Genomic DNA, 25,133 nt, shown 5'->3' with positions numbered 1-25,133 from the left:
GAACTTTGATAGATAGATAGATAGATAGATAGATAGATAGATAGATAGATAGATAGACAGACAGACAGACAGACAGACAGACAGACAGACAGACAGACAGATAGATAGATAGATAGATAGATAGATTTACAGTGTAGAAAAAATAAATAAACCTTGAATTAGAGGATGTGTCCAAACCTTTTACTGGTACGGTATATATTGTTTGTATTCTGTTATTATAGTGTTAATTGTGTTTAATTTTAATTTGTATTTTTGGTGAGGAGCTCCTTGTTTAAGAATGTTTAAGAGCCCCAACCTTTTAAACCCTTTAAAATGAACCAACGTTGAATCAACGTTTATTCAATGTTCTTTGCTACCAGTGTGCTGTTGCTCACTCTCTCTCCACAGGTGATTGGTGCAACTCGCCGACCAATCAGAGCGCGTCTGTTCGTCAGTGCAAAGTTGTTAACCCCCTTGGGTGCGTCCCAATATGTCCACTTGAGCCCTAACCAGAACGCCTATGTAGTCTACCGACGCCAGGTCGTCCAATGGCCGCGCTCTTTGAGCAGAGCGTTCTAGTTAGGCTGTAAGCACGCGTATTTGAACGCGCCCTATCAGGGACGATGAGTCGGTCAGCTGTAGTGATCAGAAAAAACGCCTTTAGCTACTTTTGTCGCCAGTTTAGTTGGGGAAACCTGGTGTGGATGTGGTTTATTTCTTTTCAGACAAGTGATCCCCGTCGAATTGAGGATCATGCGGGCTTTGGGAAACACTCTGGGGTGTTTTTTTGCGCTGCGTGGCGTTTTGTTGTCTCGCAGATCCAACTATGCAGCCTTTACACGGTTATGGACTAGCTGTTTTAGCTTGTCATGTTCAACACAGTTGCCACCCCGTCCACCCTAAAGGTTAATCCGGTGAGTTTCTTTTATAATCTCTAGGAATTATCTATAACTTATTTTGTTTAGTTGCGGATTTATAACCTCTCGCCCTCGTCTAGTTCAATGATGGCTCAATCCAGGCCGGAAACTGATGATCCTCCCCGGGATTTCGCTCCAGCTGCGCCAATACGCTTAGCTGCAGCCGCGCTGGCATGGCAGCTTAAGCGAAATCCCGGAGCGGAGTATCACTTTTCGGACCTGGATTGGCCACCTCTGCTCTAGTTAACCTTCTTCTCCATTTCTTCTGAAATGTTTGATGTAAGGAGCCAAAAGTAGCAAACCTTTATACCTCAAATATGCCAAAATGTCTTTAACACACGACGTTGGTTAAAAATAACCCTAGGTAACGTTAAATAATTAATATGGATTTATATGAAACAAATTGAACATCTAACGTTAGGTTATCTAACGAATGCTGCTTAACATTGAACTAGCCACACACTTTTCATTCTTCTCTCTCTGTGATTAGATAACGAGCTGGCTGACTAAAAGTAACCAACATTTTAGCTTAGCTAAGCTAATCTGAACAGAAACCAGAAATTTCTAACTGCTATCTATTTTTGACGACGTTGTTAACTCTTGCTTGATAACTAACATAAACATATTGTAATGGCTATACAAATATGTAATATCTAAGCAAAAATGCTATAGCTAGTTACATAGCGTCATTAAATTGTTTTGTTACTAACCTATGATAACTAGTTAACGCTAGCTATATTAAAACGAGGTATTTTGACTTGGCTAAAGCGCTGTGTAATAACAGGAAATATGTCGGTATACTCAACAGACGGTGTTAGCTAACGCTGCTGTAATTTGAATGTAAGTTAGTTTGCGAGGTTAGATAGCATTAGCTAGTTAGCGTTAAATGCTGGCAATGCCTAACATTAAGCTTACTCAGGCTTTTTCGCTAAGGAAACAGCTAATTAGTTAGTAACGTTAACCTAAATGAGCTTAACCTAAATGTCTTAGCGAGCTAAAAGTGAATACCATTTAACTTAAAATATTCCAATATCTCTAACGGACACTATAACCTAAGAAGGTAATGAAGTAGTAAAATAGCCATAGCAGCTGTAATTTGAATTTAACGTTAGATAATATTAGTTAAGTAGCCTGTTAGCTAGGTGACAAGCTAGTTAGCTAACCTTAACTGCTAGCAATGCTTAACTTACTTAACATCGAGCTACTCGCACTTTTCTGCTCAGATTATACATCTAAAGCAGGGGTGTCCAAACTTTTTTTGTTGGGGGTCAGAAGGAGAAATATATTTGAAGTCACGGGCCACAGACTCTGTAATAAAACAAATAATGAAATATACCACTTTAAATAATACATTTTCCTAATTACTTTCATTTACACACCAATTTCCTTGACTTACAATCTTTATCTATCTTTGACATTGTTGTGTAAACTAAGATTTTTCAAACAATTGTTTCATTTCATGTCTCTTAATATTAAATTCCTTAATTAAGGCAACTTTTAGACTCTTTTACCCTTTTTTGCGCTAGAAATGCGCACTCTCTCCGCTTTTAGACTCTTTGGCCCGTTTCTGACACCTAGCGTTCAAACTTTGAATCTCACAGTGCTTAACAGCGCTGCTTAACAGCGGGCCAACTTTCATTCTATTTCTAAAATACCTCGCGGGCCGCTCCAAAAAAGGAAACGGGCCGCAAATGGCCCGCGGGCCATAGTTTGGACACCCCTGATCTATAGCTAACGTTACCTAACTAAGATAACTAATTAACTAGTTACTAGTTCACCTAATTTGCGCTGTTAACCCTTTCAGATCCTGCATCCATTACAATGGACTGCACGTGTTTGCTTTTTTATGTTATTTTGCAAAAAGCTTAGTGTCCATCAGAATAGAACACTAAACAAGCCAATGAAAGATGTACAGTAGCTTAGCCCCGCCCACTAGCACTGGCACCAGAGCCAACAAAGCAAAATAAGAGCTATTTTTTTTGTGATTTAGACCACTTTTATCATGTTAATGTTATGGTTTATGGATGATTTGTGAAGTAAAAAGGTCTATCAAATGTAAAATAAAAATGTTAAATACAGACATCCAATGCAATGTACAATAAAAAAAAGCAATTAAATATTTTAGTTATTTGGTTTTCATTTTTATTTCTCTTTAGACTATTAGTTTTATTTTGTGTGAATAGCAGACAGAAAACTGGAACATCATTCAGATCTGAAAGGGTTAAAACAAGTTATCTCTTAACTATCAAGCTAAAGGTGAATAACATTCAACCTGAAACATGCCAGTATCTCCATAAAACTGTGCTTGTGAACATACTGTGTATATATATATATATATATATATATATATATATATATATATATATATATATATATATATATCTATATATCTATATATATATATATATATATATATATATATATATATATATCTATATATATATATATATATATATATCTTTTTTTTTTTCGACAACGTAAACAAAGGTGCAGCTATGCTTTCCTGGCGTATTCAGAGTACAGATGCCCACACAGGACACATGGGATCTCATTATACGCCGCTAGGAGCTGCTGGATCCCTTAGACACAGTGCAGAAATGCCTGTAATGTAAACATGTAATAGCAATGAGGGTCTGCAAAATGCACCTGACAACCACAACTCCTCCCAGTACATCCAGAGCATCAGTAACAGTTAAATAGATATTAGTCACACGAAGTGCGTAGGTGTAGTCATGATCTAAATCTAAGCTGGTTATGATGAGTTCTGTATTTTGTCAAGTTGATTTCCTGCTGTTTTGCTCCATTTTTTCTGTAATTTCTGTAATGAATCTACAATTTTATTCACTCTGCAGGTCTTGGAGGATTTAAACTATTGGATAATATGGATACTATTTTACGCAAACATGCTGCTGTCTGCAGTATGGTGCAGAAGCGTAAAGGTGAGTGGAACGTTTTTTGCGCTGCTTTGCATAAAATCCTGATAATGTGATGGCTGTTTTTCTCAATAGTAGGCCGGTCATGATAATTACATTATCAGCTTCTTGTAAAGAAATCTTTTTTCTGATCTCAAAGCTGACCATTGTTTATCTTAGCAAGGAAAGCCCATTAGCCTGAAGGAGCTAGTATATTGACTTTTTATCAACTGGTACTTTATTTGATTTATTATTGTGTTAAACACTGGGTTTATTTTATTAATGCTTTATTCATTTTGAATATTTAAAAAAGTATATTTTAGTTCAAATGATTAATCATAATGACCATAAGTTTAAAGCTCTTTAAATAGTTGTTATTGCATTATAAGTACACTCTCACATTTGTCATTGTATCAGAGGTGTAAAAATATTGTAAAATAACTATAATATAATTTATTTCAATTATTCTGGGGCAGAATACTTTCCAAACAAAAATTGGAAGATCCACTCTGATACATACTCCTGAACAGGTTCTGTTTACCTGCAAAGGGAAATCACAAATATGGACTAATACTACATTATTGTATATCTTTAAAAAGTGTGAATGGTATAACAAGGGACACAGCACCTTCAGGCCCTTTAAACTGGCCACTCCAACATCTCTAAACTGTTAGGTCTAAAGCATAATGCTATATTGTGGACTAATAAAGATTCACATGCCTCCTTCAGATATGCTACACATGCTGAACAAGAGTCTTGTTTATTGGTTTAGTAGATCATGTTCACATGTCCGTGCAAAACATTGCTTGATGCATGTTCTTCATGTGTCTTTAGTTTTCTAAATGTGTGAATGGAAACACCCTGATTTTTGTCAATTTTAGGAAAAGTAAAATTCAGAGATTTATTCTAAAGTCAAAAAAATATTGATAATTTATATTTGATACAGTATTTTAAAATATTTATTAAGATATTGATGCAATATTTTTAAATATTTTAAATATTGGAATTAACAATGGATGGATAAAGATTCCACTAAATTAGATTTAAGGCATTGTGCTTATTTTAACTTTATATTGTATCCTGCACTGTGTGTTTTTTTTTTCCTTCAAATCAGTTGTAAAATATGAAGTGCTTAACAAAACAAGCAGTACTATTGATGAATAATTACACATGACATATTTCCTTGTGGACAAATATTCAATATATACATCATGGTTTAAAATGTTTAATAATGGAGATGTTTATGATATTTTAGTACATATTTACAGCACCTGTAATTGACTGATGTTCATTATTGGGCACACTGAAGGAATTAGACAGTATTAGTTTTTCTGTGGCTTTAAGGATCATATTGATGTTGAAATTATATTGTATTGACCGAAATTAATAAATGACACGTTTTTACCATATCGTCCAGTCATACCTGGATATCACAAGATCATGGGATTCCCACAGCTGATCTAACTTAAAAAAAAAAGAAATACATATATTTTTATGAAAATATGTAAGGCCTGTTTATGCCCCCGTTACTGTAGTTTCCATGAGCTGTCAGCAGAGGCCCCTGTTTCCCAACACAAGCTGCCTGCAGTGTTTTATTAGAGTGCCTTATTATAAATACACACTGTCACCATAGCAAAGGTGTAGAATAATTTTAATTCCATATGATTTCTAAATACGTCTTCACACTATATATGACAGATTTAAGGATTTAGAGCAGAATAAATAATACAACACTTTTATTTTACCAAGGTGTAAAATGCAAATAAGTCATTCAACCTCATCAGCATTCATGGGCCAATAAGCATTCATACAAAATAATGTATAATTAATTTACATTTTAATGCAGTTCTTTATTAAAACACAAAGCTGTATACATTTAAACATCTAATCAAATACAGACTGAGCTAATAATACAGTAATGATACACTGATGTGTTGCAGAAATGGTTTGGCGTTTGGTCAACTGAGTGACCAGTCAGTGTGTTTTTGTTTATAATGCAAATATACATTACTTTTAAAGAGCTATGAGGATACATAATGGTCAACCTGCAGGACTGGCAATGTTTTTATTTGTTTGTTGCATGATACAAAATAATTCCCACTATTCTAACTTTCCACAACACATCCATCAGAGGCAGATTATATTTACCTAAAATTGTTTATTTTATGTCAGTATCAGACACACAGTGCATTAATAATATCATGGCATTAATCCTGATATCTATTGCATAAACATATTGCAGTATTATTTTTTTGTAGCTAGTTAATGTGTAGCTAGTGTCTTTGTGTTTCATTATATAACTAATACTTAAAGCATAGCTGATTTTTCTATTCCACATTCAGCTACGACTTTTAAATTGTTTTTTTTTTTATTATTATTATTTTTATTTATTTATTTTGTAGCGTATTATTGATGTATTATGATTTTATAGGTAGGTACATTTTTGGAGGACTATAAAAAATAATAATTAATTAATAAAAGCGGAAATGAAGAAAGAAAAAGGAAAAAGAGGAATCTAGAACACATTCATTTATACAGGAATAACGTCATAAGTTAAGACATTCAGAGTACACATAAATAAAACAAGTGAATATTTGTTTTTTTTATACAATGAATTTCTTTTTATTTCTGCATTTCATTTTTTTTTTATTTATTTATTTTATCTCAGAATGAGAATCAGTTTTATTGGCCAATAGCACTTACATAAACAAGAAATTTGGCTTTGGTAGGTGTTAACTCTATGCATTAAGATAACAGATAGACATGCAGTAGCTGACATGTACTGTACAAAATATGTATAAAGCAATAAACATACTAATGTATTAGCATAATAACACAAATTATACATAATAATCACTCCATAAAAGACACATGAAGTGATGAAGTGCAAAATAATAGAGCAAATGTAGTATGCAAGATGCATACTGAAATGATGAAATATTTAATGTGTAGGAAAGTTGATTATTCATTTTTGTTCGGAAAATATTGTGGAAAAAAACTGCACATTCATTACCATATGGGGAAGAAATAAATAAAAAAAGGGGTGAATAAATTAAAAATATACATACAGACAATATTAAAGAAAATGAATATATAATGTAGAAAAAATATATTTATTTAAACACAATTTCATTTAATTCATTCGTTAGATTGTGTATTAAATTTAATGGAATTAATTTGTATTTTACTAATTTCTTTTTTTTTTCTTTTAATAAATAATTTATTTTATTTTTTATATATTATTATGTATTTTTTGGCAGTTCTGGTCCTTCACATGCATACATGTAGCTAATATTCTTATTATTGCCCTTCGTCCTCGCACAGTCACAAAAACAAACCTGTCCGTGTGTGTTTCTCTCCCCACCCCCCGTCCTCCGCCCCTCTGTTCGCGCAGGCGCGCTAGGCCGAGTGCGAATGGCTGGTGTGTGAGTGAGCGGGGGGAGGGGGGCTGGGCCGCAGGAAGCGAGCGGAGCGCTAGCTAAGCTACAGAGTTTGTAATGTCCGCCATGTTGGCCATGGCGTGCTGAAGCGGGATCCAGAGCGGCTCTGCGGGCGAACACAGAGCGACCAGAGCACCAGGACCCGGGCCGCCCGGCTCCTCCCAGCCTCCCGCTGCAGTGAAACCGCCGACCAGCGGCTCCTGCTGACCGCCACGGACTTCTCAATGAGAGCGCTAACGGGCTGGCTGGCGAATCTGAGCGGACCCGCTACATTTATGCTCGATCTCTCAGTGTAAACATGAGCAGTAAGCTGTCGTTTCGGGCGCGGGCGCTGGACGCCGCCAAGCCCCTTCCCGTCTTCCGCTGCGAGGACCTACCGGACCTGCATGAGTATGCCTCCATCAACCGGGCCGTGCCGCAGATGCCGACGGGGATGGAGAAGGAGGAGGAATCGGTACGTTTGGGGCGCGGTAGCCGGGCTTTCCCCGCGTTTTACAGCGGATTTCTGGGGCGAGCAGCGCCCCACTATCGCCTGCGCAGGCTTGTACAAAATGGCGGACGCTCCGTTTTTTTCCCCTCGGTAAAGTGCAGCAGGCGAGCGCGCTGCGCTCAATATTTCGGCCCCTGCGAGGAGTTAGGAGCGCTGTCTCGCGATTTCGGGAGAAATATTAGGGTTGTGGCGGCCGGCTCGCCTGGGAAATGTTGTGCAAAACACAAAGGAGTCACGTGACCCTGGCCAAGCCGCCATTTTGTGCCCGGGCTCCTCTTCGTCGTTGTCGGGCTCCGCGCAGCACTCGGTGCTGGGTCTCCCAGTGGCCGGCAGGAGGCGCTCACTAAGCGGGATGCGCCAGGGCAGAGGCCGGCCTGCTACCGACTGGTAGTAGTTAACCTGGTTACCTAGGTTACCTGTGCTACTTTCAAAACATGGCTGTTGAGAGAGGAAAGGGGGGCTGTCACAATATATCGTCCAAGAAATGATATATCGCGTTATACAGTATTATTAATATTTTCTTAACGACACTGACAGAAAAATCATATAATGGAATAGCAAAACAAATCAGTTAAGTTATACCATTCTAAAGACAGCACTAATTAATTTACTAATCATAGTTTGGTTAATATATACTAGGGGTGTCACGATCTCGATATTTTATCGAAATCGAATCGAAATGAGGTCACGATCTCGAGTATCGAAGTCAAAAAGAGGATCGACGATCCCTCCCGCGCGCGCTACGCAAATAGCGCAGCGCGCTACGCAAATGGCGCGGCACCAACACAGCGCATCCTATTCATTTAAATAGAGAGCCGCTGCATGAGCGCAGTCGGCGGGAGTGTGATCACTGTTTTTATCTGTCCAACGCGTGTGTCAGTGTGACTTGAGAACACTGACTATAGATCACAGTGAGGTGGATTAAAAATCTTAAACTTATAATTGACTACACCTGTTGCTTTCCATTGAATTAAAAAAACATCTTTCTCTCAGATAAAGTAAACACAAGTGTGTTTCTGACTAAAATAAAAGCTTTTCAGGAGAGATATAAGTTATGTGTAAATATTTATAAGACAATACCCACATCACTTATCTAACCAGCCTGTACTGATTTCTGCCCCCCAATAATGCTTTCAATAACCTCTAATAGCCTTTAATAGTCTTCAGTAGCCTTTAAAAGACTTACCTGGCGGCCGTGGTGTGTCCACTAAACTCCGTAGTTATAAACATCCTGAGGTTAGCAGCGCGCTAACTGACCTGTTTCTAATGTAATCCGAGCAGTGACTCCGTGTCGGCTGTTCTAACCTGCTGCTGTTAGCTGCTTGGGCTGAAAGATGAACTGTAGTGAGCTGTATTATCCGGTTAGTGGGGTTAAAACCTTTATTTGTTTACAGAAACAGTAAAAACGGACTGGCTGAGCTCTGTAGCCCGTGGCTGGGCTGTACTGAAGTAGTGACTGAGTGAAGAGAGCGGGGTGCTGCTGCTGCTAGTGGTTGGATGAAGAACTGCAGCTTCATGTAATGAGCAGTTTCACCAGCCATCCACACACAGCTCTGATAAACTGCTTGTTTTAATAGTGCACACTGTTGCTACCAAAAAAAGTCACTAGATGGCATTACCATATATATCTTAATAAATAATAATAATAATATTTATAATATTTATAATATTTATAATAATAATAATAATAATAATAATAAATATATTATTTAAATTTTATGAGGCATAAAATAATAACAAGAAAAAAAAACAAGAAAATCGAGAATCGAATCGAATCGTGACCCTCAAATCGAAAATGAAATCGAATCGAGGATTTAGAGAATCGTGACACCCCTAATATATACCCTAAACAATAATGTAATTATTGTGACAGACTTGGAAGAGAGGCTCCATTGGAGTGTTTTAGGGTTATGATTTGAATTATAATGTTGTGGTATCTGGAATAGCTGAAATAGACTAATTTTGAACACTCATTTTAAGGCTGGGAGGTTAAAACCATTTTTTAATGGTTATGTCCGTTTATTCTATAAGTCTATAATAATGTGATTGTAATAACGTGATAGACCTAAAGTATAGGCTGTAGTGGAGTGTTTGAGTCAATGTTTTTCTTATGTCATAATGTTTGTAGCGGTATCTAGAGATAAGAGAATAATTTTGAACACTCATTTTAGTGCTGGTAGGTTAATTAAATACGTTTGATTAAGTAAATTAGCTACTGTTTTAATGTGATTTTCAAAATAGGATATCAAGAATCATTATATTTTGCAAGGAGGTTATGTTTGCACTGTTATAATATATAAGCTGCATGTAATGTTGAGAAAGGCTAATTACTATTTGTGAAAAAAAAACTACATATTCTAAATTAAATACTTTAGACATTCATATTTTATACTCACTCTTTTTTGATATTTAAAAAAATATATATCATTTTCCCCATCCCTAACTCATGTTTGCTTATTTACCATGTTTTAGTTAGCTATGTTGTTGATTGGCTCATAAGAGGCTAGAACAATTTCTGAATATGGATACCAATTTCTAAATGAATCATATAAATTCAGTAAGCAGTTCATTCAAGTTTGTTCCTTGCTGCAGATACATTACTGTAAATATATTATGGTTAAAATCATGATGTTACACAAATGACTGATTTTATAACTGTTTACGTGTTCCAGAAACCAAGTCACAACTAGCTATATGGAAACATTTATTTAAGTGTTTGAATGGTAAAATAGTTGTAATAGACCTGTTAAAGCAAATAATGCACTTTTAAAACAATCGCCAGAACTACTCCAGCACTTGTACATTCTGTAAATAAGGTGAGATGAATGAACACAGATTCACACACTGTCCTCTGATGCTCTCAGTATGTGTTCAGTATATGTCAGAGAGGAATTTTGAGTTATAGTAAAGGACAGATAAAGAGTTGTAAGGAGCTATCCATAGCTTTTAAACAGTATGTGATGTGTCACAGATATGTCTTTTGGATAAAGGAAATCCTAAGTTACTTTGTACAGTGTACAAGTTCTTAATAAACCAGTAGTTAAAGCTGACTGGTTTTATGATCCAGGTTAAATGAGTGTGGAGTGCCTGCAGGTGTCATTCAACCTAAGGAAGAACAGTTAGAACACGCCCACCTGCCTGTAATTGATGCTCACTCTGGGGTCCTAGCACAGTTGCATGCATAAGGTTTATGAATGCTATGTTTATGTAAGTGGCAATTAGCAGACTTGTATCCAGAGCATCTTACATAAGTGCTTTACTGTTTAGGCTACTATTCATTCTTAAAAGTAGTACCCAGCTCATGTAAGTAGTTCAAAGATGCCACCTACTTGGATACACCTACAATACAAAAGTCAGTACAGACATCAAGATACTACAGATCTTTTGTACTCAACACATGCATGCATATTATGTACTAGGGCTTCACAATATATCATTTGAGTATTACTATTGTACATTAGGTTGACGACTGGACTTGACATGACCAGTGAGACATGAAGTGACTTCAAAAGCTTGTCACTGCTGATAAGTATTCAAATAATAGTTAATGCTGTCTGGTCTTAACAATGGCTTAAGACATTACGCATTACACTCACCAGTCTATGAGATAAATTTCAGAATGTTTTTATTACTAATTGCTGGAGCTGTTGGTATCATACCTGTGGATAGACCACTGTAAACTAAGAGTAGACTGACTGGTGGACTTATCTTGACACATCAACTGTCATCACATGAAATTAATTAATTTTAACATTATATGGGCTGCAGGAAACTGCCAAGAATGGCAACAGTACATTTATGAACATACAAACCTCAGAAGAATTTATTTGCCAATTCATGTAATATTTCATAATATGAAAATCTGTACTGTTCACATTTCCCATGACCTCTACCAGAGACCGACTATACATATACAATATTTATTTCATTTACCACAGTCAGAAATTTGCAGGGAATTACTGTGTTTTTAATATCGGAGTATATTTATACATATATGGCAGAATGATGCAATTATTAGCCCTATCATACAGGTTTCTCTTTTGGTTCATATATTTTAGGCTTTGTTTGCATCTAATGTAACTATGACTGCAGGCTGTTTGAGTGTTGGATAGTTTTAAACTCTTGAAAAAGTTTCCTTACCTTACTAGAAACAAACCAGGCTTAAAAAAAACAGCAGGCTGAACATGTGGTCTTTAGTTACTGCCCTCAAGAGCCTAATGAATCAGAAGCTCTTTCAGTCCCTTATGACCATCTTTGCTGTCTGTAGAAAACTGTCTGTCCCAGAGCCCCCAGCTCCACTGTACAAGAGCTAGTGAACCGCTGAACTGCATGCTTGCATTCCGACTGTACCTCAGCTTATTTTATGTATGTACAGCTGAATTAGTTGAGGTAATTCACAAGAAAGTGCTAACCATAAGTTCCATAGTTGTGGAAGGCGATAAAGTAATTTATAGCTGAATGGCTGAAGAGGTGAGCGAATAATAATAATAATAATACTCTATTTTTTGCACCATAAGATGCATTTAAAATCTGTTAATTTTCCCCAAAAATCATTATATATGACACATATTTTACCAGTCAGGTTGTAAGAAGCAGTTTTACCACTCCACTGAAATACTTTTTTTAAAAGCGTTTTGCAGATGCAGTCAGTGCTTGAAGGACAGTAACCCAACTTCATATTTCCTTATGAAGAGTGTGATTAGTTCTGTTGAATTTAATAAAGAACAGAGCAGGTGTAGTATGTGAGTTGTCCTTTTTAACAGATCTGATATTCATTTTTAACTATTATTAACATTCAGAGTCTTTTGTACCGGCTGATGAAAGCTGTCTGTGGTGTCGGGACTGCTGAGCAGGGCTGTAGGTTCTTGGAGGGCATGGTAAATTCAACTTGAATGTTATATTTCAGTTTAAACCTTATTTTTAAAATTGATTGAAGTTTATAATATAGATGCAAGAGCATAATTCCTTACTGTATTACAGTGACAGTAGTATGCATTAGGGCTGCAACTAATGATCATTCCGGTAGTCAACTAATCTAGCAATTTTTTTTTAGTGAGTCAACAATTATTCTTGCTGTTGGTACGGCACCTGTTTCTAGCTTTAAAAGGATATAAATGCCCTTCAGATGTCTAGAACAAGTGCTGATATTTAGTGAGGAAATGTGTAATCTGTTGTGTTAAGGCATTTCTGGAGACGTAGGCAGAGTTGAGTGTTACTCTACTCCCGTTGTGTTTCTTTCCCCAGGACTTTGTGTAGGGCTAATAATTTGTGATTAGTCAACAATGAACAATTGGAGTCAACAAATATTTATAATCAACACTATTAATTATATTTACTAATCATTGCAGCTCTAGGATGTATGCGTAGTAAACCTTTTTATATTCCAGACATACAGGGTGTCTGCAGGTCACAGAAGTTTTCTGTTGCATTTAGCAAATTCCATATGCCAGATAACTTACTAATATAACAACAGACTAGACCTGACATGATTGCATTTTCTTTGTATATGTCATCCCAGAAATTATTGCGATTAAACAATATTATTGTAATTTTAAGACCATTTATCTTCACTGACCTAATGATAATAGTGTAGCATTACAAAGCAATTAGTCTTTTAAATACAACATTTTAAACGATCATAGTTTGGAAAATGTATACTCTTTTCTTTACCTACAGCAGTTTACACTGTGTGTATGGAGTTGCAGTTATTGAAGCATTGGGCATTTAGCATGACTGGCTAAGCTGGTCAGAGGGGTTCGATATATTTTCATTATTTGCTTCAGCTATCAGAGAGTGCTGTACATTTACAAAAAAAACTGTTAGATAACCCCCGTTTTGCACTGGACCTTTTTCGTTTAGGGTACCAAAATTCTTGTTGAAATATTGTTTTTGACAAAATACTGGAATCAAGCTTTTGTGTTTGTGTGTTTTACATTGCAAAAGTGGTCTTTAGTTTTTCAGTTTTTAGGTTTTATTAGTGGTATCAAAAAGCTTTAATTTCCCCATAAATGCAAATATTCTGTGTATAATCATCACATCTGTCAGTTACAACATAAATTTACATAAAAACACAGAAGTATGACTTTCATACCCAACTGTAGTGAGTGCGTGATATACAGGACCTTGAATGAAAATTAGGGAAGTAGATCGTTATGTCTTACATATTGGGATTGGTATATTGGTGTATAACAGTTAAGCAAAGCAATGCCCGACTGTAAGATGCATGACTGTGCATCATGTGATGTGGCTGTGTTCTGAGAGTTTGCAAACATCCAGCACCCGACTTCAGCCTGTTCATGTCCATAGGTGTCGCGCTTGACCATCATGCAAGCTGATTTTGCAAATGTAACAGGGCTGAAATGTAATGGGGAATAGTGTGATTTTCGATTTAATGTTAATGATGGGTAATGATTGTGGTAGTTTGTCATATTTTAAGCTGTTGTTTTTGTTGTTCAACCGTTTAAAGAAGTATAAAGAAGTATGACTTTCATACCCAACTGTAGTGAGTACGTGATATACAGGACCTTGAATGAAAATTAGGGAAGTAGATCGTTATGTTGATATGGAAGCAGAAAGTACCAGTTGATGGCTTGCGCAACGTTATGTGCATGTGCTTATAAAAACAGGAACTTCCCCAGTGGATGCTTTCACTGTGTTACACCACGCTTCGTTTGCTCGAGTTGGATAGCCACTTAAGTGGATCTGTTTATTGAGCCAAAATGAGAAGTTACAGGATTTGACCTCATCTCACGTGTTGTTTACTATGACCACAGCCACACCCCTGGCTGTGAGGCCGAGCATGTGGCTGGTGACTGTCCTATCTTATAGCGTAGAGGTGGTTACATGGCTGGGCCCAGGATAAAAAAGCTTTCAGTTTGTTCTGGGTGGTATTGATAGGGTTCAGTGGTATGTTTTTTTTTCAACAGCCTGTACAATATTTTTTTTGGAGCATTATCAAAACAATGTGGGCAATGTGATGTGAAAAGAAATTAAAACTGTTCTCGTTTTCCAAGGCTTATCTGCCAAATGCAGTAATTTATTTAACTTGCAGCATTAATATTGTATTGTTGAATCTTTGACTTTTTTATTTTTATGGCAATATATATATTGTGATTAAGAATTTGTACAACAAATTAGGGCTCTTTTTTTAAATATTGTGCAATCCTAGTTTCAGTTTAACTTCTACTTTTTGAGTGTTAGACTCCGCTTTCCCCTGGTCACTTGAGTATCAGAGCATCTAAAGTATCAGGATCATAACTGGTTAAGGCCAAATGCACACAAAAGGTATTAAAAACATTAATAGAAAGTGGCCTGAAACTCGTTTTTGCCATGTTATATCAGTGTCAACGCATCTATGTCTCAAACACTCATTCGATTTGCACATTTGGATTTCAGCAGTTGGACTTCAAACTGACTAACCAGAGACAAATTAGTCTATCAAATATATTTTTATACCTAAATTTTATTCAAATACAATCTAGATCTAGACATCTCCATGAAGTGATCAGATGTGAACAGGTTCTTAGATTTTGTTTTCTATTTGTGTAACGCGCTCAGTAAAAGACAAGACTTCAAGCTTTAAATATGTTTGATATTGGAAGTACGCTATATCTATTTGGTAATGCTGTAAAAAAAAAATAATAAATCCTGTGTGTAAACTTTTTATTTATTTATTTTTTAAAGCTCTGAGAACTGTTTAACTACAGTTCGACCACAGTCAGTTTTAGAGCTTAGTTAAAGTTATTTGAAACATTTCACATTTCAGAGTAGACAGCCTTGCTCAAACTGCTCCAGCACTCTCCTGCCCTGCAGCAAGAATATCCGTTTTATTGGGTTCATCTTTCTTCTCCCTCTCTGACATCTGATCCAGCGTTTTCTGCTGATATTGCCTCTATATCCCTCAATGCAGAGATTCCGTCTCTAATGAAAATCAATATCTTGGTGTGTCTGTCTTACATATTGGGATTGGTATATTGGTGTGTAACAGTTAAGCAAAGCGATGCCCGACTGTAAGATGCATGACTGTGCATCATGTGATGTGGCTGTGTTCTGAGAGTTTGCAAACATCCAGCACCCGACTTCAGCCTCTTCATGTCCATAGGTGTCGCGCTTGACCATCATGCAAGCTGTTAAGTACGTGATTTTGCAAATGTAACAGGGCTGAAATGTAATGGGGAATAGTGTGATTTTCGATTTAATGTTAATGATGGGTAATGATTGTGGTATTTTGTCATATTTTAAGCTGTTGTTTTTGTTGTTCAGCCGTTTAAAGATTGTATGAAATATCTTTAGGCATTTTGAGTAGTATATTTTTGCTTAGATGTTAATTTATTTTACATATTTGTTCATTTTATTAATGAACATCTTTAATGTCTTATTGTGTCCTGCAGTCTAGTCTGGGCTAGAGGTCATGGAAGTGCTCCAGCTGAATTTGACCTGCTTTTCCCTGGTTCCCAGCCGGAATGCAGAGACAGTGTAAACATTTGGCCGAGGGGAAATTTAGTCAGCGTTTACTGCCAGTTCAGCAGACGGATGTCACCCGTAAAGCTGCAGAGACAGTCAGCTGATGAGCAACGATATGAGATCTGAGCCTCTTGTTTTCACTTTCGCTTCATTAGCATTTCTCTCAAGCTGTCTGAGTAACATTACAGCCTCTCTTCAAGAACACGGCACTAATGCGAAATTTCTACACCGATATTCAATAATTAACGCCTTGTTGCAGGTGCCGATACTAACTGATGACTAAGAATTTCATGCTGTTAGGAAGCAGTTATCAGTCAAAATTGTAAGTTTGAATAAGAGTTGGACTAATCAGTGTTTTAGGGGTGATTGCCAGTCATCTTTCAGCTTGATCAGTTGAGAGCACAGCTAGTTTCCATGTGAGCCTTTCCATGCAAACGTGGTAATGTGTTGACAAGAAGGGCATCATCTCATAAGATTAAATGCACTTTACTTTTTAGAATCAACAATGTTTAAAATAAATTCCCAAATTTATAGAGTCCAAAAATCAAAAGATACTGCTTATCTAGTTAAAACAAAAAAAAAAAACGCATTGTCTTTCCAAATGCTGCTGCTTCTGTACTTCTATGCGTTGATTTGCACTATTTAATGTTTTTCTGTGGATGCAGACTTGCTGCTGTGCAAAAGCAATTCACTGTATGGTCTTAGATGTACCCTTGAGAGGGGTATCCAGTTAATAATAGTAAGTTTTTGCTTTCTCCGCAAGACCTGCTAATCTTAAGCGTTCTACAAAAATGTGATGTGAGTTAGATGTGGCAAAAGCAGTCGGACTGTTAAAAGTACTGACTGTGTTTAAGTGTCTGCACCTTAATAATAGCTTCTAGCTCCTGAATTTAGAGGTTGAGCAAGGAACTGCAGCTTTACATGATAGAGAAGCCTCATTGATGAACCTCACATTGCCTAAATAAGAAATAGATTTTGTTATAGTGTAGTACTCAATCACATCAGAAATTGTGCTTTGGCTACTTCTTTTTTGTGATTTATATAGTTTCATTGTTTGGTACGTGTAGCATGCTTGTGTTGAAAAAAGAGCATATTAACTGTAAGATTATAGTATGGATGGCATTTTGTCAGATCCAATGCAAATACAAAACTAAAGGATCCTCATGTCATACCATAACATTTTAAATTGTATTGATCTGAGGAAATGATTGTGTTCTACAGGAGGAGGTTGGAGAACTAACTCTATCCATCTTTTCCTTCCTATCGTGTGTGTTTGTGTGTCTGAGTGGCTGCAGGGTTGGTGTTGAATGTTTAGCTTTATTCAGAGGACTGTGCCAAAAGAGGTCTGCTCCTGGCCTCTACTAATTGCTTTCTTATGTAAGGGCATTCTGCGAAGAGTTCAGCTCTGAGTCATGACTGTGTGTTTGTGTTTGTGTGTGTGTTTGTGTGTGTGTGTGTGTGTGTGTGTGTGTGTGTGTGTGTGTGTTGTTGATTATGGTGTGTTGCATGTAGCCTCCCGTTAACTAATAAGAAAACACCAATAACTTTTAAACTTTCAGGCTTTTAAATGCCCAGAAGACATTAAAATATAAAATGTTCTGATACTTAGTGAGAAAATGTGTGATCTCTTGTGTCTGTAACTTTTAATTGGCCAATCTGAGTGTGAACTGAGTGAATGAGCAGCCATTACCCCTCTACCATTGCATTTCTGTCCCCAGCACTTTGTGTGTTGTGAAGTTTAGTTACAAACTAATGATTAGGCAACAATCAGATTGGGGCAAATTTTATTATTAGGATTGTTGATTATGTCCACAAGTTTGTTGCACCCCTACTCTGTGCAAAACATTTTTAAGTTTATTTGAAAACAGATTTTAGTCTTAAGTTTTTAGTCTTAAAAATCTTGGAGAATTTAGGAGTTAAACTTTCAAGCACTACTGTATAGTTGTTGTAAGAGCAGTTTTTACAATCTGTAACTCATCACGCATCGTGTCTAAAAAATAATTATGCGTATCATCATGAATCGTGTCCTTTAGTCCACTTAGGGACTAAAATCGGGTCTAAATCTGGTACTGACAGGCCGTCCTTGTGTTTCTGGTTCAATTGAAGAGTTGATGTACACAAGGTACATGAAATGGTTTTTAAGAAAATTTCTAGACATTTTAGATTATTTCTAAAAATAAATAATTGAAGCTGTTATGTAAGGTTGTGTGATATTAAAGTGAGGTTTCAAGAACATCTCAAAAAGGCTGTTAATGGATTGCTGAGTAATCTCGTATGTCTGTCAAGAGCAGAAGCCAACGATTTTTATTTATGGGCATGAGAAATCAGGAGCTCTGTGCATTTGGTTAATGTATTGCTGTTGCTGTGTAGGACTTTGAGCCAAGAATGTTTTTATTTAATTATACAGAACATGAGAAGTCTTTTCTTGTGTAAAGTCTGTCTTACTGGTGTGCTTGTGTGTGTGGTGTTTCATTGGTCTGTGGATTGAGGAAGCTATAATAAGTCTTCTCCAGGTGTGATTTGTTTTCAATCTCTTCACATGTCTGTAGGTATGACCAGAACAGATGTTGTAAAAATGTAATTGTGTAAATTAAATTATAGACTAAATATCTTCAATGCAGTGTGATAATCTGATTGTTGCAGATTTGAACAGATTTCCACCAGAAGCATTGTCTTGGTATTTGGATAGAAAGTGGTTGTAAAGTGCACGTGTCACACAGCCAAATGAGTAAACAGGATTGTCCTTGGATTCCTTTTTTATTTCTGTTTATAAATATGGGTTAATTTACAGTTATTGTAGATGCATAAAGTGCAGATGTAATATATCACAACCATTGATCTGTATTTCAGCATAGCCGCTTTTCTAATTTTACCTTATTGTGTAGTCTATGACAGTAGCCTGCCTCAGCTTTATGTAATTGGTGTGGAAAACATAACTGTCTAAAGTTGTCAGTTTCACTACAAACACTCTGAACCATGGTTCTGTTGAGACAAAGCCAAACCTATTTTGGTTGGACCAGCTTTTCAAGCTTTGCTCTAGACTGTGGTTCACACCAGTCATTTTGGTTCAGACCAAGCGTCAAAATACAAAGGTTAGGACTGAACAAAGTAGCTGTGAAAGTTCCTATGGTCCTAAAATGTGTGTACTCAGTCTGCCTTGTCAGTTTTATTTTCTTAATTTCACCATCTCTTAAAGCAAACTCTGAACATCTTAAACTGGTGAAGTGATCATAAGTTTAGTTCTTTATTGGCTGTCCCATTTACCAGCTCCACAGCCACTTAAGGCGGCAACTAATAATTATTTTGCTAGTTGTCTAATCTAATAATTATTTTTGGATTAGTCAGTGATTATTTGTGACATGTTCTCAATCTTTAAAAAATTAAAATAAAAAAAAAAGATAAACAGCTGAACATAAGATTTAAAAGCCATTTAAATGTTCAGTTGTTTAAATGTGGAAAGTACTGATCTTTACTGAGTAAATATGTAATGATGTGTTTGGGTCCTTTTGGAGACAAAGACTAAGTTGAGTGTAAACTGTGTGAATGAGCCTTTTACCCATCTCTCATTGCGTTTCTGTCACCAGCACTTTGTATAATAAGTTACTTCTACAAATGAACGATTAGTCGGCAATAAAGTTTATAGTCGACATATTTAAATAATTGACATTGTCGATTATATCGACTAATCTCTGCAGCCCTACATCTGCTAGAACATCTTTGGAATGTAGTAGATTAGATTGGCAGCATGAAAGTGCTCCTAAACATTTTCAGTGAATTGTGTGATGCAATCAGTCATATCATCATGGTCTGGAACCTCAAAAATATTTTTTTTCCAGCATCTTGTGGAAGCTGTGCAGCTTGGACTTGTTGCCAGCAGGTTCTACCCAGTGTAGTCCTTTTGTTTAGGTAATATTTCAGTTTCATCTTGTCTACTTCAGTCTATTTGTTAATAGACATCCATTTCTGCATTTCAGCACTGCAGACAGACATGCATTTTTATCTAAAAATGATATGGTTGTATAATATGTTGTCAAAGAATTTGCTCCTTTTATTTCATTTTTCACATCAGAAATATTATAGAGCTAAATAGATTGTAGTTTGAGCGGTAGTTCTCTGGAGTCGTGCTGACCTTGCTGACCCCAGTATAAGAGAAAGCGGGACTATTTTTAGCTTTTTGTGTTTGTCAAGCGAGAGGAAGTTAGTGAGTCAATCCCGTCAGTACAGTGAACAGTAGAGGTTGAGCATTGTTTTCAATACTGTTTACAATACATTGTGTTGTAAAACTGTCATCTTATAATAACACCCTAATACTTAGGTGAATGGCAGTTGTAGTGGTTACTTATTTATTCATGTTGATCAGCAGAATTTCATTGTCTGCTAGGCTTGTTACATTTAATGTAGGGCCCTTTTGAAATCATGTGAGATTTTTTTTTTTCCTTTAAATTTAGTGTTCTTAGTTTTTTTTTTTTTAACTCAGTGATTTAATTAATCTAACAGTATCAATTTTAATCATATTAATTATCAAAGTATTATAAACTGTACAATTCAACTGAACAATAAAAGTGAATGAATAACTGGCATAGGTATGTGTAATAAACATCAGTCAATGGCAGATTAGGAGACTGAAAGGTAAAAATTACAAAAACTATTATAGCAGATGTTCACGCAAGCCAGAGGTTCTTTTCAGGAGATTCTAGACTACTCAAATACGCCTTAAAAACTAACTACATTCTAATACATTTTTTTACATTAATAGCTAAAATATGTTGCTCTGTAATAACAAAACATTCTGCAAAACAATCTAAGCTTAACATGCTTAAGAATAAGAGGCAAGTAATAACAGAATTTAGAGATTTTTCAAATAACATAAAAATGTATATTCTTTATTATTTTAGCATATGTCTTTTTCATTTATAGTTTCTGCTTTGGGACTTTTAATTTAAAGCCAAAAAAATGGTGGTTAGGCTTATCACCTAACTGACTATGCTGTTTTCCAAGCTAAATTAATGGCTGATGCTGTGCTGGTTAGACTAGCAGTTCTGGGGTTTGATATGAAATGTGGATTATGGCTGTAGTTCACTCCTGTGCTGGTTATATACGGTTTGGTAGATTAGTTCTGATGTTTAGTATGATGAGTGTATGAAGTCTGTACATTTGTCTGGTCTTTTTTTGACTGTTTGAGCACCAACACCAGGCTACAGTGCCGGTAGCTGCTTTTTTGGATTTTTTTAATTGTGTGCATTCCGTGTTTTATATCTACATTCCACTTTTAATACTTAATTCTGTGATTTTAGTCTACTTTTTTCACATTGGGTAAATTGTAGGGCCCTATAATCATCTTATTGTGCAATATATGGACATTACTTTAGATTCATTTTCATAGTTTCAGATTTATGGAAACATTTCTGATTTCACAAAAGTGACATTTGCTCTTAAACACCACTTCTGTAATGCAGATTTTGTTAAGCACTGGTCTATGCATAAATTTAGTATCGGCGTACATGTTAATAATTCTAAATTTCTCTTTTTCTTTATAGGAACACCATCTCCAGAGGGCCATCTCAGCACAGCAGGTCTACGGGGAGAAGAGGGACAACATGGTGATCCCCGTGCCCGAAGCAGAAAGCAACATCTCCTACTACGAGTCCCTCTACCCAGGGGACTTCAAGATGCCAAAGCAGCTCATTCACATACAGCGTGAGTCTGCAGTGAGAGCGTGTGTGTCTGCGGCTGTGCTCCTCGCACGCTCATGAATGTTAATTAAAGTGAAGGACAGTTATTAGTGAGTCCAGCAATAGCAGAGCTGCTTATGAATGTTGATGTAGAAGGGGTTGTGCTAGGGTCTGTGGAGGTCAGTGTGTGTGTGTTTGTGTACGTTTGTTTGTTTTGTATTTATATGATTGAGAAGCACATAGTGTGATTGGTTTTCCTCTGCATTTTAAGGGTTCTTGTAAAGATGGAGCAGCATCGTTGCAATGGTCAGATGTAATTGATTTATTCAGGAAGTGTGCATGAGTGTTTGCAGTGTTGTCTTTAAACAGGACTTTTTTTGTTTAGAGTAGTAGTTAAATTGAGTGCATCTTGAGTTTAGTGGAATATTCACAACAAGAATTGAACTGAATTTTGTTTGTTGAAGGACCCATTAAACCATTTTACGCAATGGTGTAAAATTTACTTATCTTTTATTTAAGTAATAATAATTCTTAAGGTGCAGTTTTGTTTAATAGTGAAAGTAAGAGCATTTCCACATGCACAGTGTTAAGAGCACTTAAGGGACTAAACAGCTGTGTAGCATTAAGAAGAAAAAAAAACTTAGGAATGAGGCTGACTGGCCAAAACCTAAAGTTTGCAGTGCAAGGAGGTCAGGTGGTCTGATTATTTCAGAGTGATGGGTGCATCAGGGTAAGAATAGAGGCAGCTGAAGTGATGCACCCATCATGCCTAGTGTCTGCCGTACAAGCCTGAGGGGGCAGCGCTATGATCTGCCGTTGATCAGGTCTAGGGTCAGCAATGTTGTGTGCCAAAAGAATGAGGTCAGCTGACCACCTAAATACTGAATGACCAGGTTATTCAATAAATGGACACAATCATATTCTAAGATGACACTGCCAGAATTCATGGGGGTCAAATTTTGAAAGAGGCAGGGTTCAGGGAGCATGAGATCCTCATTTTTACACATGGATTGGTCAAGACAGTGTCTAGACCTAAACCCCATTGAGAATCTTTGGGATGTGCTGAAGAAGACTTTGTGCACTGCTCTAGATCATCTATCAGTACAAGGTGTTGTGGGGAAAATAATGCAGAACCTTGTGGAAACTATGCGGCAAATGCATGCCATAATCAAAATTAAGAGGGATAGCTTCTTTGCATTGGGACACTAGCCATGAAAGTAAAGGGTGGAGAAAAGGCTCTCCATTGGATTCACATGACAAATTAAAAAAGAGGATTAAACTGACAGCCTTAATCTTAAACCCATTTCTTAAACCTCTAGGCTACAGCTGCCCATTTTACGTTTTTTTTTTTTTTGTTTGTTTGTTTGTTTTTTTATTTTCACCCCCACATGTGTAGTTGGTTTGCTCTGGTCTGAAACAGTATGAGATTTTGAGTTTAAAGTGTTTTTATTTTGGTTTGGTTTGACACAATAAAAAAACCTAAGTGCACCAAAATGTGTAACAACAAACCACATGAAATGATTGTCTCCACTTAGAGGTCAGGGCTGTCTGGGGTTGGAGCCCCAACAGTAATAACAGGAAGTCATGTGTTATGGGCTAGTGTGTGTCAGTGCAATTTACTTTGGAGTAGTGGCAGAGATGGCATTTTAGAGCTGTAGGATTTATTTGGGAAATGTATGAAGTTTAACTGCACCTGAACAGCTGTTCAGCTCATACTTATCAATGGATTAGATTGATGTCTGTTTATATTCTTATCACAAACTGAATGCTCTAGACCAGATATTCTCAACTGGTGGGTCGGGACCAAAAAAATTAATGCTTATTTGATTTTGTGTTCAATCTTTTATATTAGAGACAGTTTCTTACTAATGTAATCTGAATGCAGAGATATGCAGAGAAGTGAAATAGTGAAAAGTGAAACCTTTTGTGGCCTTATTTTTATTTTATTGTAGTAACTTTTATACATGTAGTTGTCATGGTTCTCCTCTGTTTCTTAAACAACTGCTCTTAAATTCACTTTGCATACATGCTATATAAAAGTGGGTTGCGACTTAATGAGCATGAGAAAATGTCCCGGGATGAGACCAGTTGAGAACCCCTACTCTAGACTTTTGGGGAACAGACAACTCGGTGGTGTTGGTACTGTTGTTTTGGTCTGTTCAAATGTTAGATTACTGTTTTCAGACCGGCCAGAATTAATCACAGCAAAGGTAAAAACAAACCAGTCTGGTTTAACTGGACTCAAAAAAGCCACCATGGAGTAATAAAGTAGCAAATTTTTTAAGACAAATTGTTGGGGCGGATCTTAGGATTGCCACAATACAATATTAATATATTTTCCCAACCCTACTAAATATTAGGGTTACTTTGCTGTATCCTAATTTTGCTTTTCTAGTGGGTGTGCTCTGTAAAGTGGTGTATATCTACATATATCTAAGTACTTAGATTATATCCAGCTGTGACCCTCTCTGATTTGCATGTCATTATCAGAAGATGCATTGATTCCATATAAATTGTAATGCTGGAACAAGGTGCTTAGGAATTTGTTAGTCACCTTTCCTCAGCAGTGGAAACACTGCAGGTATAGGAGGTGGTTGGCGGGTTGGTTTTCTATAATGCATTTGGATTTCAGGTCGCTGTCTCCTCAGTCTGTTTCAACCTGTCTGCAGAGGTATCTTGCTTGGTATATCGGAGTCATATTGTATAAGAAGTCTTCTAGATAGGGTTAATGAGTGCATCTGTTGGCTGTTTGTGTGTGTGCATGTGCTGCGAGTGGATGAGTGTAAGTGTGTCTGGCAGCCTCTGGGGTGTCTGTAATAGCAACTGAAAGTGTCCTGCTGTCAAAGAATGTCTGAGCACTCTCCTGCACACACACAAGCGCACACACACACAAGCGCGCACACACACACACACACAGGGGATTGGGGTGGGTGTCTGGCTGCAGATGGGACGGTACAATGAATGAAACTATTCTTGCTTTAATTCTGAATGTGTGTATGTAAGGTAATGTACTTCTGAGGTTAAAGTCCCATAGAAGTGAAGTATTTTGCAATATGTTTATCATGTTAATAAATATCTGCTCAAGGCTAATGTTTGAATACTTAAAGCATACTGTCAAAGTGGACCTCCCTGACCCTTTTGAAACTTTGCCCATCTCTTGAGCTTATTTACCACTTGAGCTTGTGGTTTTTGAAGGCTTTTGACTAGAATCGGTAATCACTTAATCACCGGGATATCACAAACCCGGTATCACGATATAT

At 36.6% G+C, this 25,133-nt stretch overlaps 1 protein-coding gene across 2 annotated transcripts in view; it reads left to right on the top strand.

The window, feature by feature from the left end:
• Positions 1 to 612: 612 nt before the first annotated feature.
• epc1a (enhancer of polycomb homolog 1 (Drosophila) a) overlaps positions 613 to 25,133 on the top strand; it is a 37,032-nt gene continuing 12,511 nt past the window's right edge. The window contains exons 1-3 of one of the 2 annotated variants that reach the window (XM_007259675.4): positions 613 to 893; positions 3,749 to 3,835; positions 21,739 to 21,898. In XM_007259675.4, coding sequence (XP_007259737.1) covers positions 849 to 893; positions 3,749 to 3,835; positions 21,739 to 21,898 — 292 coding nt within the window. In that variant the 5' untranslated portion in view covers positions 613 to 848. Of the gene's footprint in view, positions 894 to 3,748; positions 3,836 to 7,230; positions 7,703 to 21,738; positions 21,899 to 25,133 lie in introns of those variants that run through there. The other variant, XM_007259674.4, reaches the window with a different exon arrangement.

Source organism: Astyanax mexicanus, chromosome 15 (assembly GCF_023375975.1).
Source record: "Astyanax mexicanus isolate ESR-SI-001 chromosome 15, AstMex3_surface, whole genome shotgun sequence".
Classification (NCBI taxonomy): Eukaryota; Metazoa; Chordata; class Actinopteri; order Characiformes; family Acestrorhamphidae; genus Astyanax; species Astyanax mexicanus.
Note: the sequence above shows the minus strand (reverse complement) of the source record. Positions and strands in the feature narration are given on the sequence as shown.